This window comes from Cyprinodon variegatus, unplaced genomic scaffold (genome assembly GCF_000732505.1).
Source record: "Cyprinodon variegatus isolate N-32 unplaced genomic scaffold, C_variegatus-1.0 Scaffold174, whole genome shotgun sequence".
Taxonomy (NCBI): Eukaryota; Metazoa; Chordata; class Actinopteri; order Cyprinodontiformes; family Cyprinodontidae; genus Cyprinodon; species Cyprinodon variegatus.
In genome coordinates this window covers 1,107,826-1,127,910 of record NW_015150627.1, presented here as the reverse complement: position 1 = coordinate 1,127,910, position 20,085 = coordinate 1,107,826, and the positions used below count along the sequence as shown (strand labels likewise).

Below are 20,085 nucleotides of genomic sequence, written 5' to 3'. Positions count from 1 at the left end.
GCAAACCATGTCAGAACAAACTTTGCAACTTTACTTTTGTTTGTGCCTTGTTATTTGGGGAAAGCCAAACCAGTTCTGTATAATGGAAGTAGAGGTTTATTTTGTGACCAAATGCTCCGTTTGGCTCTCAGCATGCTCTACATGCGACTCACAAAGAGGCAGATAAGAGAGTGTATCACTACCAGTTGTTTGCTATGATTGGTCAGTCAGGTTGACTGCATAATACGTTAGGTACATTGGTGGAGGAGCATAGAACTACAATTTACAGAATGTGACCTACACGAGCCGTACAATCTCCTTTTTCAGATCATCTGGGTGTTCTAATCCTTCACAATCTAATATCATCAAAATCGCACGCTGGTGGCTGTGTTCGAATCCGGCGGCTGTGTCTGCTGAAGGACCCAGTCTACCTGTATTGGGTTCTTGAAAGAAGGAGTTTGACTATAGATTTAAACAGGCCGAGCTTTTTCTGGCTGACACCGCCCCTCACGTTGTTGCCTAGCAACCGTGAATTTTGACTCACAAGCAGGCAGAGAATGAATGCTGAACTTCTGTGTTGTGTGCTTATATAATTTTTGAGGAGCTTCAGCAACAGTACTGTCGCCAGAGATATCAGATTTGTAGTCCCCATACTGCAGAGATATTGTAATCTATGTTTGTATGGCAAGCAAACCAATTTGCAAAGGGACATTTAAATGAACTACTTTCAATTTATTTTTAAACATACTTGCATTATATTAAATTGCGATATTCACCACTGTTCGTCGCCATTTCCCTTTTTCCTCTGAGCACGGACCAGCCAGCTTGCTTGGACTTGCAATGAATCATGGGATGTTGTTTCAACAGGGAGGAAAAGAAGGCTGCCTTTGTCGGCCACATTTGAAGGAGTCTACAAATTTGAACAGGCCATGGTACCTCACCAACAAATCTGGCCTGTGGAGGTTGTAGCCACCGGGTTCAAACACAGACAGTGATAAGTTGATGAGGCATCATGAAGCATTTCGACACATTGTCAAAGTGTATCAATACAGCTTCGATACTGTATCACTGAATACTGACTCCCGCTGGACCTTTAAGATCCTTACAGGCAGCCTATTTGACAGGCAAAACAGCCATGAATATTTCTCTGAAAGCGGTCTAACTACTCAATTAGAGGAAAAAGCTGTTGAAGACCAAAGAAAACTAGACATTCCTAAAAGACACTTCAGAAATCACCTAGGAGACAAAATGTAAAGAAATAAGGGTTTATTCAAGACTTTGGCACAATAATGTATATATCAAACACTTGCCACTAAATGGTTTCAAGGGAAAAAGAAATGACAGCCTCTGTAACGCCCCTGGAGGAAAATATTTAAGCATACATCCTTAACAAAGGCTTTCAGCTGGATGCAGAACTCGGATAAAAACACAATCATTTTTTTGTTATTGTGACATGTCTTCATTCTTTCTTGTGCTGCCACAAAAAAGATGGAATCCCATTTCTATTCAAATTCACAGAAAACAAGATTCCAGTGACAAATTACTATACATAATGACATCCCCCTCCCGCTTTGTCTTCTGTAAAATGTCACTTCATCTCTGCCTAACCAATACGTCAGACTAATGCATTTTCTTATGGTACATCTAGGGAATTTTCCTGATACAAATAATCTAAATGAAAACCAACTTTTGAATGTCTGCTTATACAATAAAAAGAATCATAAAGCACATTTATTAGTTATGTTTATAAGTCTCAGAAACATATCTGTATTAATTACAGCCTGGAAGTAAACCTTCTCTCGCCGATATGTGCTTATTTCCACTGAATACAGATCTAAAGAGGAAAATCATTTATCTAATATAACATTTTCTTTTAAATCAATAGTAAAATAATTTTTGTTTAAAGGATGGAGCAATGTAAATGGTGACCTTTCATCTGTTCTAGACAGTATGAAAGCTATAAATGCTTTTTATCCCCATGTGTGATAAGATTTAACTAAAATAATCTATAAAGAGAAAGACATAGCAAATGCTTTTGATTTTAATTAAATAAATCCCTCTATCAATCCGTCCATTGTTTTCCCATGTTCGACTTTTGATTGCAAAGACTAGGGGAGAAATCCATACATCTCTTTCTAGTTCCTTCTGGATGGAGGTTCAGAAGGAGCTTATGGTCCCTTTAGGTATACTGGTTTTGTTCCAGTCCTCCTCTCAGTGAGGCAGTGAGAAAAATCATTAAATCCACAGTAGGGATCCTTATGACTGAACAACCTCAGAGGACTTCTTTTGATGAGGAAGAATGGTGACTTGACTCTGAGCTCCCCTCGGATAACAGAGCTGCTCACCTAAACTCCAAGGCTGACTGCAGCAACCCAATAGGAGACTGTATAGAAGGTATTGTAATCTTGGTCATGATCTAGAGCTCATGACCATGGTTTGAATTTTGCCAAAAACTGGTTAATTAAGAGCTATGATCTTTGACTTTTCCAGAGCTACTTTCCAGTTTACTAGGTAGTAGGTGCCAGATGGTCTGTCACTACTAATAAAGACCCAATGACAAACAATGTCCTCTACTTAAGGTAGAGACTAATCCATGATCCACAGGAAGCAATCCACCTTTTTTATGTAAGAACCATGGCTTCAGACTAAGAGGAGCAGGTTCTCATCCAGGCCTCTTCTGTAATTATCTGTAAAAAAAAAAAAAAAAAGGGGCAGCTGTGGTCAAATGCAATTCAAATATATTTTTGTCTGTACTCACTTTTATACCCTACATTGTGTTGCAGAGATTTTCTTCAGCTATCCTTGAAATTACAAGCCACATCATCTAAGCGTGGCCTATGGTCTATTGTGGTCTATAGTGGTCTATGGATATTGTTAGGGCCTAGTTTCTTGTGTGCAGATTTTTCAACATATTCCTTCCAACTCTGTTATGTTGCATATTTGATTATAATCTTTTTTGTTCATTTATATTTGTGAAACATGTTCTAAGTGACCTGCTCAGGTTTTAACATGTCAGTTATTTAGCAGTAATTGTGGGCCCCAGTCCCCCTATGGCCCTGACCAGGGCTGAGTGGAAATGGAGAGAAAATTCCATCGGTGCATGTTGGATGCCATTTCAGCAGCACGATTCTGACAAGCATTTAAAGTGTTTTTTTTTTTGTTTTTTTTTCCATTATCAAAACCACAAACATAAATAACGTCCCAGAGGAGAGATCTCTCAACAGAAGGGTAGTAAATAAGCACAAAATAATCCCTTTGTGACTTGTTAGCTGATGAAGTTTCACATGTTCCCTTGATGCCATATTTTGTCAAGCTGGATGATTCAACAAGAACTAATACAAAATAATTTATTTATCATTATTATTTGTATCTTTTTCAATAACACTGTATTTATGATAAATTCATAAATTATAGATGTCATTAAGTTGGCCTATTGGAAAGGAAGCATTTTTCAAATTTCTTTGTCGTAGTTTAAAATAAAAACAACCATTATGTGCTATGGAAGCTATTTCACTTTATACATTTTTTTATTTAATTTGGGGGTGGGTCAAAATACATTTGTAAGTAGGTTCTTTACCCTCTTGTTTTTGAAAACTGGTGATTTCTTGACTTATTTAGTGAGAAAAAAACCCTAATACTTGAAGACCAGATGCCTATTAAGTCTTTTAATGGCAATTTTCTCAATGCTTGACAACCTAACTATTTGTCTGGTTTTGAATTTGATTTAACATTTTCCTATACTAACCACCAGCAGGTATTAAAATCAATAATATGCCCTTTCCTGGTCCTTAGATTCCCATACAGAGAAAATAGTGTGACTAGGGTGCTACACTTGAGTTACAAAAACAATACAAATCTCCAATCATTTTATTCACTAGATTTATTATCTGGGTCTTAAATTACATATCATAAGCCAGTTTAAGGACTTTGCCTTGCCTTAAGACAATATTGGCATTTCTAAAAAGAGAACTGTGCTTTATCTCCTGCTTCAACAGCGTTAAATAGAAGTGGATTAGAGCCCGATTCGTTTGAAGTCCCCCTCCTGAACACACAGCTGCTGCTTTTATCTCGGCCAGCCCGTCAAGAACGATTGACTTTATGATAACTGCTGGCACTAATGTGTGTGAGAGCATGTTAATTTGAAGTTTGTCCCTTTGGGGATTTCTAAGCTTTCCTCTGCTGGATCTGCAAATCCGTCTACCCTGTCAAATGCAACACTTTCTATACTCAGCGGGCCTCAGACAGAGTTCTGCATAATGCAAGAGTCTCTTTAGAATGATGCCTGTTTTTATATTACAATGAGGAGCAAGGGTTAACAAGACAGAAACCTAATGTTTAAAGGAACAAACCCCTATTTTATTCTTTTAAATAGAAAAATTTATCAAATTAAAATCACATGTCTTAAACATCTTTGAAAAAGTATTTAGGCAATAAGGTTGCCGCTCCCTCCTGTGACTATAACATCAGCTTCCTTGATAAATTCAGCAATGTTGGATGCACTCAGCAAGGCGACAAAATCTAGTCCTCATTCTGATGGGCAGACAGTCAGACTGCCCACTGCGTATGTATGTGGAGCCCTAAAGAGAGTGAATGCACACATAAAAATATTTCACCCAAATTTTAGGATTTATGTAATTTAACATAGATTCCTATTTATTATTATTTTTTTTTTTTTTGGATAACTTTACCACAAACGTTTTGAATAAATATTTTATGATGCATATTAACTTGTATAATAAAGCTTGTTTATATGAAAAACATACTCGTCAGGTTTATGTATTCAATATAAAAGGGCATACTTACTCAAAATTAATTCTAATAAGTGTTTTTATTTCAAATACATAAACTTTATTCTTTTAATTGCCTAAAGGTAACTAAAAAATAATGCAACTCAAACAATAAACTTGAGCTATTTGAAATAAATACACTCATAGATATTCATTTTGAATAAATACATAAGCCTGATGATTATAAATAAGCTTCATTATACAAAGGAATATTCATCATGTATGTGTTATTTAGTAGGTTATGTAAAAAAAATTACATAAATCTAAAATGTATAAATAAAAAATTACATCAATAAATTTCTGGTTAAATATTTCTGTGAGTGTAAACAGAGATTTTTGGACAAGAATCCAAAAAGGGTTCTCATGGCAACCATTGACCATTGGGTGGATGTTCTTAGCAACATCCTTAAATCTCATGAGCTCAGGCTGATGTACCATCACGTCTGAAAGCTGCAACAATCTTCCCTACATCAAATAAAGAAAGGGTGAGACCCCACTCTAGTTGAACCTGAAGACACAAGCTGTTGTCCCAGGTCTACTGCAACTACTTTTTAAAGTTTAAGGATGAGCCCATAGTAGTGTCCCTCATTCTTGATGACTTCAATGCCACTATAGGGAGAGGATAAAGCTCCAGGGGGGCATGCCTCGTCAGGGGCTAAGACATCACTAAAGACAACTCAAACCCTCACAGAAAACTGGTCTGTAACCATGCAGTCTCTGGAGCTGAATAGCCAGGTTCCACAACACCTACTTCCCCTACACCATAAAATTGCAGAATCCATCCATCCATCCTTCCTTCCTTCCTTCCTTACTTCCTTCCTTCCTTCCTTCCTTCCTTCCTTCATTCCTTGTTAAATATAGACAACTATTTGTCATGGTGGGCTTTAAGAACCAAGGATAAAAGTTAACTGGTTTATTTGAAGGTTTACAAAAACAGAGAGTGAAATTATACTGCTGATAAAACTCAGTTGGACCTTAGCGGACTGGTGAACTGGAACCGGAAACTCTGAAGGGAAGACCACAATGATCAGTTTAGGGCCCGTAGGAAATATCACTGAGACTTGAGAAGACCTTGAGAAGGTCCAGGCTTAACCAGTGGATCAGGAAGGCTTCCTACCAGAGAACAAATACAAAGGCAAAGCTTAGACTCAGAGAGACAAGGGATACATTAGACTCAGGTAATCTCAGTTTGGCTAGAGTACCCAATACTGGCAAACACTCTGGCGTCGAGGTAGTGACAGCCCGCTGCTCAAATACTCCTCTGGTGATGACTCAACAAGCCGCAGGTGTGAGAGGAGGCACCATCTAGTTGTGGAAAGGGAGAACAAAAGAAAACACAAAACAACCCACATAAACTGGATTCCTAACACTATTCAATGATGTCATATAGTCTAAAAAATTTGCATTTACAATGCTTTGTATTTTTGTTAAAAATCTTTTTATCTTTTTCTATAAATTGTTTAGTTAGTTTTGTTGCTATTCTGTTAATTCAATATTTAAAATGATCCTTACTGTTGTGTCTCTGAACTACTGTATTTCTGAACCATCACAATTACATAACATCCAGATATGAATTTGGAGATATAAATGTACTTGACAAAAAAGATAGGTCTATGTCAAACCTGAAACTCTGAAACCAGTTTATTTGGGGTTTGGTGTTATAAACCAGCAGAAAAATGACAGAATGTTTTTTTTTTTTTGAAGCCAGCCATGGCTCCATCACCATGGCTTATCATCAGTGTGCACAATACAACCATTGTAGTGCTGATCAATAACTAATTACCAGAAATATATAGTATACACTATAATCTATATATCTTATATCATATGTAATATAAGTCTAATCAATTGTCTGTAATGAGAACAACATTTTGAACCCTATTGTTTGACCTGTATAAAGGTGATGATTCATTTTTGAGTTTATATTATTATGGACTTCTTGCCTTTATAAGTCGGCTAATCTTTCCAAATTGGGATACTTACACATCGCTGATGAAAAGGCAATTTTAAAGTGGAGACATTTCATGTTTCTATGACAAAAAAATGAGGGATAAGAATTTAGAAAAGACTATTGAGGAGGAAGAAGGATAGAAAACACAAGGGTCAAAGATGAGGGAGGCCACTGGAAAGGAAACAGTTTGCTGTTTTTTCTAGCAAAATATAAGATACATTTGACAAAACAGCAGCACTAACTTAAACATGCAGTCAACACATGATTGAGCTTGTATGGCTCGGAAACTAAATCCAGCTGGAAATCTTTTATAAAACTTTTTATGTACTTTTGATGTTTAGTAAAATGAAAGCTGTTTGTTGATAATAATCAGCTTTTTTGTTGTTTCTTCCCGGCGTGCATTTGTAGTTGCAGCAATGGCGGGCCCAGCAGGAGGAGGTGGCAAAACTGGAGGCAGCCATCGCAGCGAGACGCCAAGAGGAAGTAGAGGAGAGATTAAAGAGGGAGCAGGAGAAGGAGGCCTCAATTAGATCACAACAGAAAGAGAAAGTATGGACTTTGTCTATATTTGTTGTCCCACAAAAGTGTCAGTTACTTCCTTTTGCAATCACGAAGGTAGAGCAAAAGGTACCAAAAATATAGTCAAAACAGCTTTAATGAGATCTATTTTATTGTTAAAATAAATTTTTTTCATGTAAACTGTTTTGCTTGATTGCTATAGAATGAAAAAACCTAATTCAAAATAAACCTGAACAACAGTCAATACACAAATGTAAGTAATCTAAAAATAAAGCCCTGGATGCTATGAAACAGTAAACATGTGCTGTTATGATTACATGAGGATTTTGATTATCCGTTTTAGTTATTGAACGCACAGGTGCGATAACAGCAGATCGTGTTTGTTTCTGACTGTTTAATTAACTCTCTCCTCAGGGGTCTGCTAAGGGGGGAACTAGCAACCTGGGACGCTGTCTGATTAATGAGAACATTCAGGCCTCATTGCGTTCCATATAATTTAGCACAATAGTTGGGCAGACACTGAAATATCATCTCATTCTTTTGATTTATATTTATCTGATTCCTGCCCTCTCAGTCAATAGGACATGTTGATCCTGGGAGTTTTCTGAGAGTCAACTTAGTTTGTGTGTGATTGGTCTTTTTGTTAACTTTCTGTTTTTTTGTCTTGATTTATAATTATTATTTTTTTATTTCCAGCTGAGGCTCTTTTCTTTAAAGCAGCAGAAGAGGAGAGAGGTGCTGGAACAGAGAGATCAGGAGAGACTCGCTGCTCTCAGGAGTGTCATGGAGGAACAAGCCAGAAGAGATAAGGAGAGGTTTGTGCTGGACAGAGGGACCTTGACTCTTCATTGTTTCATTGTTTTCTTTGAATGTTAGTTTGTTGAGTCATAAACCATAAAATATGGCGTTTTTTTTAGAAATGTATTTATTTATAGAGAGACACATACTATTCAAATTACTGAAACTGTCAGACCGGGAACCATTAAGGGGATACAATAAGGTAGTAATTGATATATAATGAGGGGCATAATCAGGGATGTGCAGATGCACAATTATCTGGATCTAGTTCCCATTCCGTTGAGTTAACCCCCAACCGATCCCATTAAAATACTTAACATGTCCTTGTTAGCATTTATTTATTTTTATAAAAATTAAATAAAATTAATTAATTAATTTAAAAAGATATTAATTAAAAATGAATGTAAATGATGTTGTAAAGGTCCGTGTGGTGCCATAGTTGGTAGTATGGCACTGATCTGATGCCTTGTACAACATCCTTTGTTTAAAAACCTGGCCTGGGGTTTTAATTTATAGACGTTGTATGGTATATTTGTATATGCATAGGTTCTCTCTACATACTCCAGTTTCCTCCCACCGTCCAAAAACATGAATGTTTGCTTAATGGATTACTCTGGTGCAGGGAACATCAATCTTATCAGTTCAAAGAATCACTTTTTTCCCTGGTTCTACAAAATTAAAGGTGTCTAAAGCCATAATAAGTTTTTACAAATATCCACTTAAATACATGTCTTATTTTGAAAGGTTATTACATTAAACAAAATTTTCTTATTCTTCTATTTTCAGATTTACGACAAAAATGATAATTCAAGCCTTACAAAAAAAACATTTGTGCAATAAGGCAAGCTGAGTGAGCTCCTCTTCTAACTATAACAGATCAAGAATGATATTAGCCCACCTAAAATTATAAAGCATATAGTTAAAGAACAATACATTTTATCCTAAGTGCTACTCATGTCTTATCAATTGTTGTGATTTTTCAGGATTTATTTTAGATTTTTCCACTGTTTATTTTGCACCTGTGCTAGGCATTGCTGACTCACTCAGCTCTATTGCTTCCTTGTTTACTTACTTGAGTGCATATGTAATATCTTACCTAATGTCAATAGTGTTATACTTCAGTGCATTAAATTCATTTTGTAATATCCAATTTCCAGTGTTAACAGAATGAATATATAAGCCAACAGGGTGCCAAAATGTATTTATTTATACACTACTCAAAAAATTAAAGGAACACTTTGTAATCAGAGTTTAGCATCAAGTTAATTAAGGTTCTGGGATATTGATTTGGTCAGGTAAGTAGCAAAGGTGTTAATCAGTTTCAGCCGCTTTGGTGTTAATGAAATTAACAAGAGGTGCACTGCAGGGGCAACAACGAGACGGCCATCAAAACAAGAATGGTTTTACAGGTGGAGGCCACTGACATTTTTTGCCTTCCTCATCTTTTCTGATTATTTTTCGCCAGTTTTGCATTTGGCTAGGGTCACTGTCCCTACTGTTAGCATGAGGCGCTACCTGGACCCTACAGAGGTTGCACAGGCAGTCCACCTTTAGCACAATAGTTGCTAATCACATCAATACGTGCCATTGCCAGAAGGTTTGCTGTGTCTCCCGGCACAATCTCAAGAGCATGGAGGAGATTCCAGGAGACAGGCAGTTACTCCAGGAGAGCTGGACAGGGCCATAGAAGGTCTACAACCCATCAGCAGGGCCGATATCTACTCCTTTGTGCAAGGAGGAGCACTGCCAGAGCCCTACAAAATGACCTCCAGCAGGCCACTGATGTGAATGTCTCTGACCAAACAATCAGAAACAGACTTCACTAGGGTGGCCTGAGGCCCCGACATCCTCTAGTCGGCCCTGTGCTCACTGCCCGGCACCATGGAGCTCGATTGGCATTTGCCACAGAACACAGGAATTGGCAAGTCCACCACTGGCACCTGGGGTCTGGAGAAGCCGTGGAGAAAGTTATGCTGCCTGTAACATCGTTCAGCATGATCGGTTTGGTGGTGGGTCAGTGATGGTCTGGGGAGGCATATCCATGGAGGGACGCACAGACCTATACAGGCTAGACAACGTCACCCTGACTGCCATTAGGTATCAGGATGAAATCCTTGCACCCATTGTCAGACCCTTTGCTGGTGCAGTGGGTCCTGGGTTCCTCCTGGTGCATGGCAATGCCCGGCCTCATGTGGCGATAGTACGCAGGCTGTTCCTGAAGGGTGAAGGAACTGATACCATTGGTTGGCCCGCACGCTCGCCTGACCTAAATCCAATAGAGCACCTCTGGGACATTATGTTTCGATCCTTCCGACGCCGCCAGGTTGCACGTAAGACTGTCCAGGAGCTCAGTGATGCCCTGTTCCAGATGTGGGAGGAGATACCCCAGGACGCCATCTGTCGTCTCATTAGGAGCATGCCCCGACGTTGTCAGGCATGCATACACGCATGTGGAGGCCATACAAATTACTGAATACCATTTTGAGTTGATGCAACGAAATTTAAGCAAAATGGACTAGCCTGCCTCATCATTTTTTCACTGTAATTTTTGGGGGGTCTTTGAATTCATCCCTCTGTAGGTTGATCATTTTCATTTCCATCAAATTATGTGGCATCCTTTTGTTCCTAACACATCACCCAGTCCATATCAGTATAAATAAACAGCAGAATTTTTTGCCCCATTGAGATCTGATGTTTTTTGAAAGTGTTCCTTTAATTTTTTAAGCAGTGTACATTTGTATGCAACCAGACTCAGAGTATTTCGAAATCAATTTCTTTTAACAACAAAGAAACAAAAAAGGGGATGTCTCAAACGTAGTCCAAAGCAGGAATGTGCAGTCTTTATATCAAAAGAATAAGTTTTGGCTTCACTCTAGCAAAATAAAAGTCATTCATTGCCCGCAAATGTTACCTGACCTTTTGAAAATGTACATATATTTTTATATCTACTGTATGGAAAATGTTCTCTGATGATATTTGTGAAAAAACTTTTTGAACCTAACAAGAAAAATATATTTGATAAATATCATTGGTACTTTTACCAAGTCAAATGATGCATGCAAGAAGTTAAAATAATTAATAGTAAACTAATAGTAAAGTTCATCAAGCTTATTTTTATAGCATATTTATATAGGCAGTAGTTGGTGGATTAAGCTTCTTTTGTCAAAGGAGATCAAAATAGATTTTAAAAAATGAGATGCAGAGAAAATATGAAAGAGGGTCACTCAATACAGAGGCAAAAATAACAGCCACTCAGTGGTCATGTTTTTATAGTCTGTTTGCTTCTCTTTATCTATCCACTCTAACATGATGCAGTGGACAAAATCGTATGGGCTAGATTAATGTAAAATTCAATTCAGTTTATTTATATAGCACCAATTCAAAACACATTAATAACCCTAATTCAAGGCACTTTACAGAGACAATTCAACTAGATCATACAGTCAAACTGATTCAAAGGTTTCTATCTAAGGGAAACCAGTTGATTGCATTGACTTGTTGACTCAAAGGCAATCCCTCACACTAAGCATGCTTGTAGATGTTTTTCTTTTGATAGACTTTTTCATTAAATTCCTAATTTTTATGTAATTTAAAAGAATTTTCACAGCCAGATGGATAAAGTTGGATGGGATGATCTGCCTCATTTTAGCTGGCAGCAGTTTCCTCAAAACTCTATGAAGTGCCACACTCTGACCTTTAAGAAACACTGAATTTCACCCTAATTACAGACTGAAAGAGCCCTGCTTTTACAGCATCACTCTGACATCTGTCAGTTTTAATTAGTTCCCATCCAAGGCTGGCCTGCTCTGTAAACAGTGATTTACTGATTACCTGAGCATGATGCGCAAACACAACAGGTGAAAATACTGACATCAGGCTGATTGATTTGAAGAAGCCTCTGCTGTTTTTTTCAGTTCTACATACGGACCATCTGTCTGTCTGCTGCAGTAATCGGAGCAGAATAACAATTTTATAAGTTTAAAATGTTTTCACAAAAGTTCTGAATACTTCAAATTTGTAATGCAGAATTTCCGTGTCTTGGTTTTAATCTTTTACTTCAGCAATTTAAAATGAGACATTAGCTCGAGTTTGTGATGTTGTTTGCTCCCGAATATGGTCCCTATTTCATAAACACTCTTACATTATAATTTTTGGTTTCTGCATATCAAGTCAATTACGTTTACTCTCTAGAAATATACAAATATACAAGAAATATACAAGACTGACATTTAAAAACTGACATAAAGTGCTGGACATGACAGGTAACAGTGATAAGATATGTCTAGTTCTGCAGCATTAAATCATTTGATCTCAAGCTGATTCAGGCTAATGAAGACTGTTTTCAATTTTTTTTTGTAATATTTCTGTTGCATCAGGTTAGTGGTGACATTTCACATGGACCTGGGATTTGAAACTAAACCTGCAGAACTGCTTTTTTTTTTTTTTTTTTTCCAGGTCACCTTAATTAGATCTGTCAGACCCTAGATTTATTCAAAGCCAGATCTCCTATCATGGACATCCAGCTGCTTGTTGTCTCCTAGTGGCATTTTCATTTTTCATTTCATTTATTTATTTATTTGAATAGGGACAAAGCACATTAATGAACATAAGTATAAAAACAAATGTAAATATGCCGGATTATAGCTACAAAGCTAGTTTTCATCCATAGTCCCTAGGCAGGCAAATGCATAAGAAAGAACATAATATACAATATCTCAACCACAACCACAAAAATTTCAACCAATACTGTTTATTTCATTTTCTTCCACCAAGTTCATACAGTTGTTTGCTTCTGTTTTCCATGTTAGATTTACATGAAACAAACCATAACATGACTATCTCTTTTGGACACAGAGCCAATTTCTTGTTAAAATAGATGATTTTCCTGGTCTTTAGACTAGTATGTAACTAGCTGAACAAATGAATATCATTTTTAGACATCTAGAAATTATAACCAATGAGTAATCGCTGAGGTATAGGGGTCCCTAAAATTGAGGTTGGGGTTCCTAACATCCTCAGTGAATAGTTTTGATGTTCCCATGATGTCAGACAGTGCAGTGTGTTTGAATTAACATTAATTCAGAGCTAACAAAGCTGTTACGTAATTTTTTTTTTTTTAATATATCTTAACATAAGGTAATGTTTGATTTAATGTCATAGAGAGAAAACAAATGTTTGTATAAGATGTTCGTGTTTTCATTTGAAATATCATTTTTTAAGTTTTAGGTTAACATGCAATGCAAGAGAATTAATAGTTTGAAATCAGACTGTTATTGAAATAAACTGCAGATTTAGACTGTATTTACTTGACAAAAAGCAGGTGGGGGCCTGAAAAAGAAATAAAAACAGCTACTCTGAGAAGACTAGCATTCTGGCAGCTCCATTAAACCCCACCGCTGCCCGCAGGTTCAGCCTGTGTGAAATGATGGCTAAAGCTTCCTCAGGCCCTGGCTGAGGAACAGAGGTGTCATCCATGTCTGATGTCCAACTGCATCTCTCTGTTACCTTTAGGGTGCAGTTTCGCACCCATGTGTGGCAGCGACGAATGAAGGAGAGGGAAAAGCAGGAGCTCGAGCAGCAGAGGGAGGAACAAGAGAGACGGGATCGTCTGGAAGCTCTCAGAAAGCAGGTGAACCATTAGCCTGTCTTAACACTTTGAGCCGCTCACAATTGTTCTGTCTGTTAAAATTATTCACAAGGGTTGAACTGGACACCATCTTACCTGAGCAAAGGCATCAGTGCCCCCTTTTGGCTGCATCCAAGAGGACAGTCGGATGTTCTAAGTCTTTCTGTTATCTCAGGTTGAAGTGCAGGCAGAGGCCGACCCAGAGAGGATGATGGCAGATACTGAAGCTTGGAGGAACCGATGCTTGAATCAGAGAGAGTTTGAGCTGCAGAGGCCTCTCTACAGTATTAACACGTACACAGACAAACAGGTGAGGCATTATAATATCTGACCTCTCATCTTTACCTGTTGTTTAAAAGATGCAAATGGCCAGCTGCAGTATTATTCTCTTCATTCTGCCTGTCTGTCATTTGTTGATTTATAATCAGTTGTCCAGGTTTTGTTTCACTTTAGTTGAGACTGACCCATGCTGTCAGGGAACATATACAAAGCAAGTAGCTGATCAAACAATGTTTGTCCTCATATCAGCACACAGCCAAGATCTCAAGGACACCATGTCAGTCAATAAACTGCAGTGGCTGCTGGATCCAGCAGAACTGTTTCTCCGTATAGAGCATAACCCCTAAGCTTTATAACTAACATGAGCATAATCTAGTGGAAAAAGCAGTAAATGTGTAAGTTATTTAGTGTGTTTTCTATGAATTTCTGTCCCACAGATTGTGTCAGATCCGAGGGTTCGAGCTGAGCAGGCCTTTCGAAAGGCTGGAGTACATCAGAACCTGTACGCAAAGGAAATTCTGTCCCAAATCAAGCCCCTTAAAATGCCAAGAAAGGACACCAAATCTACACTTAAATTCTAGGGCTTTGTTTGCATAAGTGTGCTTTTACCCAACATTTTTCTTAGCTTTTTGATTTTAATGCTGTTAAGCAAATAAATACATGCAAATGAGGAATTCCATCTTTTTGGGTGTGTTTTTATTTTGAATCCTTACCTCCTATAACAATAGACATAGTCTAATAATGAGTCACTGGCTACTTCTGAAACAGATATGCTCAAAATGTCAACAGTTGAGAAGGTTTCATCAGCCTTATCTCCTCACCTACCGCTGATTATATGCTTAATATGAATTTGGTTTGAGAGTGACAGATATTTTTCTGACATGCTGTCAACCTCTTACTAACTTACATGTTGCTCCTGCTGATGATATTTTTATACTGTTAAAGACACAGGCTCATATAGTGTTTACTCTCCATTCTGATATTACGGAAGAAGCCTGTTTGTTTGTTTCTTGCACTGTTTTTAAGTGTGAATGACAGCAGTTTCAGTTGCTCTCTAATTCTTTCCTGGGGCGGGTTTAATCACAGATGAAAGAGTGACTGAATTTATTGTAGGGTAACAAAAGATTGTTTGGGAAAACCCAGATTCATTGAATAAACAGGAAACTGTGCCTGGCACATATCCAGTTTTATAAGCCGTGCATATGAACAATTATCAGAGCAGACAACACCTGCACAGTTCAGGCAGAGTGATATGAAATCACAGTCAGCACACCAACAACAGCATATTGATACTGCAGGCCATTTAAAATGCCCTATACTGACCCCGGTCTGTTACTTGGGTTAAGATTTGGAACATTCCTGGTTAAAACATAGTTACATAACAGTTGATGCTGTTGCAATCACAGCTCCCACTCTTCCAAAGTCCACGAGAAAGTATAAGATAACAATTAACCATTTATCAAATGTTTCCATATGTATTATACTAGTGAATAACATGCTGCGATAAGTCATCGTAACCATCCGGATTCTGCAAATCGCTTGCTAATATTTATTGACAGTTTTCATGAAGTTTCATTTTCCAATAACATGCATTTTTCACATAAACTAGTAAATATGAAATATATATATCCAACTCATAACATTTAACAATTAAATGTATTGTTTGAGCTCCATGCTGCCATATTCCAAGGGATCAACAAAATGACGACATTATAAACTATATGTCTTTTTTAAATAAAGTTCTTTATTTATTCCAGTCATTATGAAAATAAGCACACAGAACACATCATTGCAAAGACTTGTGTTATCTTACATAAATACCAATTAATTTAATATGAAAAGATACAACACACACTTAAATAGATGTAAAAGAAATACTGTTCAAAGTTCAATCAAATCATAAAAAACTTAAATATTTGTCTAATCCGACTATTAACATTAGGTACAGTACATGTATGTACATATCTACATGGTAGTCAAAGCTCTATACAGCTGTTAGGAGGGGCAAAGAATTCAGGCGATGAGTCCCAAGCGTTTCTTGATATAGTGGGAAACCAGGACTTGAGGTCTCTGCTGGTACTCCACCAGAACATCATGTGGCGAGGTGATCTGGTCGCCCTCGAAGCGGTTCAGCAACACAACACACACCACAGCCGCTGAAGAGTAAAAAAAAAAGAAAAGAGATGAGTGATGATATTTATAACAGCTTACTGTGCTGTTCCAGCAACTTCACTGTTATTTCTAGCTTATCTAAAGATTTTTACAAAAGCCGTCCAGAATTGTTTGTCATAGTTTGAAGTGTTTAATCGTTATTGTTGCCATTTGTCAACTAAGAATCAACACAAACCTCCCTGACTTGACTGCAATGTTCTATTTTCTTTCCCTTTTTAAAAAGGTTATATACAATTGTAAATGGTTCCGATTTTTTCTCAAGCTGTGTTAAAGTTTGTCTTTTTTTCTAAATTTCTAGATATTCTACTGCAATTAAAAATGAATTTATGATAGTGGTTTTTACCAGGGAGGCTATTCTTTGTAGTCCTGTGTGTCGAAGATTCTTGCTCTAACCACAGTACGAGCAGGAAATGTTTTTTCTACCCGTCTTGTAACATCTCTTAGACCAATTGTCAGACATGTTCAGAAATCTTGTATCGGTTCATTCTAAGAGTCAATTGTTGATTATTAATGGACACCTTTTAGCCCACAGACTCGGCACATGGCAGCAAATACGGTGGACTCCATCTCGATATTCCTCACTCCAGCCTCGTAGGCTTTCCTAAGATACTCCAGTTTTTCCTCGTGAGAAAAAGAGCAGAGAGCTCCATCAAGCCTGCCTTGGCCTATGGAGATACAGGAGAATTTCAGTACATGATCAGTTCAAGGGAATTCCCAGTTGTTTAAATATGAATCTAAGCATATTTTCAGGCCTAGTACCTTCATAGAAGTCGTGGGTGCACATGGTGTTTCCAATAACAGATGGAAAGTTTTGCAACTCGGAGGAGCATTGCAGAAGATCCTTAGCAACGCCTTCATCCAGCTCTGTACTCCGAGTGATAACTTTACCCAGAACAACTTGTTCAAACTGAGGGCGGAAAGAGTAGTCCACTGCTTTTTCAGTGATTACGACCGTGCCTGGAGCCAGACCTGCAGATAACACATTACAACTACCTTACAAGATTGTTCTAGGTGCATCTACTAATTTAGCTCCATTTATGCTAAACCCTCCATCTAAAGGAGGACAATAATCCGGTCTTACCGACTCCACCGGATGTTCCCAAGCGAAACAAAACAACATCACGGCACTGGGCATGATGAAGCAGTTTGATGAGCTCGTGAAGCATGATGGAGATGGAAGGGACACCCATTCCATGCTACAGAATAAAGAAAAGGAAAATAACTTCTAGAAGATGTCTGACTACATTTACATAATTTTTAACCTGTGTAAAATTGAATACGTACACTTATGGAGAGCACTGGTCCAACTTTGTACATGCAGTAGCGGTCGGTCCCCTCACAGATATCTGTGATATCTTCTGGGCTTCCTGGTAGGTTCAGCTCCTGGTGCATGAATTGGGCAAAAGCCTTCATTCGATTCGCACTGCCACCCACACACACAAACTATGTGAAACAGAGAGAATGCAGTTAAAAAGGGGAGTTTGGCTTCATATATGTTAGTTGTTGTTTTTTTTGTATTTTTTTCTATAGCTATGCTTTCACAAACCTTAATATCACCAAACATTTCTGGAAGGTTGTGAGTCTTTGTGCTCAAGCTGAGGTGGTACAGAATGTCCTCTTCCATCGAGTCCAAATAAGGATTTTTTACTTGAACCTGTTGTCTAAGATTATTTCAACTTATATTAGAACATAGTCGGAATTAAATCTAAAATGCATATGAGATTAAAAGCTTAAAATGTTAAATACGTAAAACACTTACTTGATGTAGTCCTTGTGCTCACTTCCCATACAGTTGAGAAGAATTGGTGCCATGGCTGTAGGTGGTTCTTCAAAAGAAATGTTTAAATGTCTGTAAAATTTGTTTAGAAACCGTCAAACACTCGATGTATTTTGAGTAAGAGTGAGACCAAACGGAGTTAATATAGTGGTCACCGCTGACCTAATCACTGATTGGCTCTGAAAAGAGGTGTAGCAGTAGTAGCTTTTCTGCTAAAGATACAGACAAACAGAGCAAGTCGAGGTATGTAGAAATACTTGAAAAAAAAAATAAGAACAGCCTGTGAAACATAAACAGTCTGGTATGATTAAATCCTGGAGTGTGCAGTAGTTGATTCAGCCAATCAGAATTCAGAGTATGACGCATTCTGACCTTACTCACCGCGGGAACATAGAGTTGACCTCTGACCCTCACTCACCGTGGATATAATGTATAACCAACACCAGAACAATCCTTCTGATAAATAAACAGAGGAGATAATTATGCTTTTAAGCTTTCATGCATGAAATTTCATAACCATATTCAGGATTTTTTTAGGCATTTTAAAGTCGTTTTGAAAATGTCTTTTTTCAAAGAAGTGTTAAAAACAAAACTTTTCTTGCTTTAGTTAAGATAAAAATGCTAAAACATATATTTTATAGAAGGAATACATCTGGGGATGTACAGTATTTAAGGCAGCACATCAAGCACACTACTTCATCATGGGAAAAACAAAAGAATTAATGCTAGATTTCAGGGGGAACTTTAACATCTAGTTCATTATTTGGTGAAATCGCCAAATGCATGAAGCTAATAAATTATTTTAAGCGAATAAATATACACAACTGTAAAAACAAATAAGAATTTCCTCATAATCATACACCATATACATATCAGGAAGTAGACAGAGTATGTGTCCCAGTGTTTTGATGTGAAACATGTGGCTTAGCCTTAAAAGAAAAGCGAAATGATTGCATTGTTTGAATTGTCCTTACCTCCATAAAAAAACATTCTACACTATGGGCTGAAAAGCAGCTCAGCAAGGAAGAATTCATATAAATCTTTGCAAATCTGATCAAAGGCAAATACCTTAAATTTTAGATTTCTGTGACTTGTAGTCTGATGAAGCTAAAATGAACATTTTGTTACATTTTGAAGAAAAGGAAGGAGTTCAAGGCTGAGAACATCCTTCCATCTGTTAAATACGGCTGTGGTAGCATATACTGTAGCTTCTGTCCCCATTCATCTCCTATTCAACGCTACACTCCCTCCATGTAAAACATTTCTAAAGAGAAATTCTATATTGTTCATAGAGCTAAAGAAATAAGAGGTGAGACTCGTCAAATGTTTTAGTTACAGAACTATAAGTTAGTCTGTTAAAGTATCTTGAAGAAGTGAAAAAGGCTGACCTCACAAGGAAAGCAAGAAAGAATCAGTCTTTAAAATCTGAACTTTTATTTGACGTGTTTTAATCAACTTTAACATCAACAGCAAACAAACCCTTGAACAAATGCCTCTCCGTTATTTAGATACAATGAGGCAACACTTAAGGTAACATAAACAATCCACTATATTCTTAATAAATCAATTCAATGTCACACTTTTAAAGATGTTGAACTTGTTCAAACGCTTCATCTGGCTCAGCAGGACAAAGTTTAGAAATTAATGTCAGAGGGAATGATGGCAAATATTCTTCTTGGAGTGTGTTCACCCAATTACTGCACATCTGGCAGTCTTTCAGCCTGCTGACATAAAATAAAAAAATAAAAAGAGTAAGAGTCATTCCATTAATCGTTCCCACATAAGTCACCATTATATCTACATAATACTGTCAAAGTGCATCATAAATTGTTAATGACTCAAATGTTAAAGTTTTACACAGCAAATCTGTCCTTTCATTGTGCTTATTCATAAAGCAGTCTCATAAAAATCAGTACACTGGTTAATGGCCTGCCTTCATTTTGTTTTATCGTTTAAGAAGTGATTCCTGAAAGCACTTTAAAAAGAACATTGAAACGTTTAACTGTGAAAAAGAGATTGTAACTCTACTGCTGCATAACTTACTTGGTAAATTACTGCTTAGGTTCTCTGTCTTCTGCATAACCAAAGCTCAACAGCTTAGCCATGTCAACAGGTGCTGGTTTCTTGTCAAACATTCTGAAATAGCAAAAAATAAAAAAAAATTTATAAAAAAATAAATAGATAGATAGATAGATAG

General features: G+C 37.3%; 3 protein-coding genes across 3 annotated transcripts in view; 1 reads left to right on the top strand and 2 right to left on the bottom strand.

The window, feature by feature from the left end:
• The window catches only part of ccdc148 (coiled-coil domain containing 148), a 45,825-nt gene extending 31,250 nt beyond the window's left edge, over positions 1 to 14,575 (top strand). The window contains exons 10-14 of the mRNA XM_015378540.1: positions 7,126 to 7,266; positions 7,933 to 8,051; positions 13,546 to 13,663; positions 13,836 to 13,970; positions 14,377 to 14,575. Coding sequence (XP_015234026.1) covers positions 7,126 to 7,266; positions 7,933 to 8,051; positions 13,546 to 13,663; positions 13,836 to 13,970; positions 14,377 to 14,520 — 657 coding nt within the window. The 3' untranslated portion in view covers positions 14,521 to 14,575. The remainder of the gene's footprint in view (positions 1 to 7,125; positions 7,267 to 7,932; positions 8,052 to 13,545; positions 13,664 to 13,835; positions 13,971 to 14,376) is intronic.
• A 1,124-nt stretch (positions 14,576 to 15,699) lies between these two features.
• Positions 15,700 to 18,055, bottom strand: upp2 (uridine phosphorylase 2). Its single transcript, XM_015378530.1, has 7 exons — positions 17,871 to 18,055; positions 17,658 to 17,772; positions 17,396 to 17,554; positions 17,193 to 17,307; positions 16,871 to 17,080; positions 16,630 to 16,776; positions 15,700 to 16,095 (listed from the first exon to the last, which is right to left on the bottom strand). Exons 1-7 carry the CDS (start codon positions 17,921 to 17,923, stop codon positions 15,953 to 15,955), a joined length of 942 nt encoding a protein of 313 aa, XP_015234016.1. The 5' UTR covers positions 17,924 to 18,055; the 3' UTR covers positions 15,700 to 15,952.
• Positions 18,056 to 19,300: 1,245 nt separating this feature from the next.
• Positions 19,301 to 20,085, bottom strand: part of LOC107087130 (uncharacterized protein C7orf57 homolog) — a 5,598-nt gene continuing 4,813 nt past the window's right edge. The window contains exons 7-8 of the mRNA XM_015378525.1: positions 19,932 to 20,024; positions 19,301 to 19,612 (exon numbers count right to left, since the gene is read on the bottom strand). Coding sequence (XP_015234011.1) covers positions 19,940 to 20,024 — 85 coding nt within the window. The 3' untranslated portion in view covers positions 19,301 to 19,612; positions 19,932 to 19,939. The remainder of the gene's footprint in view (positions 19,613 to 19,931; positions 20,025 to 20,085) is intronic.

Coding starts and splice junctions, on each gene's coding strand:
- upp2 (XM_015378530.1), bottom strand. CDS start 17,923: ATGGCACCAATTCTTCTCAACTGTATGGGAAGTGAGCACAAGGACTAC. Junction 17,081..17,192: donor GGGAACATCCGGTGGAGTCG/GTAAGACCGGAT, acceptor TGTTATCTGCAG/GTCTGGCTCCAGGCACGGTC. Junction 16,777..16,870: donor CACCCACGACTTCTATGAAG/GTACTAGGCCTG, acceptor GTATCTCCATAG/GCCAAGGCAGGCTTGATGGA.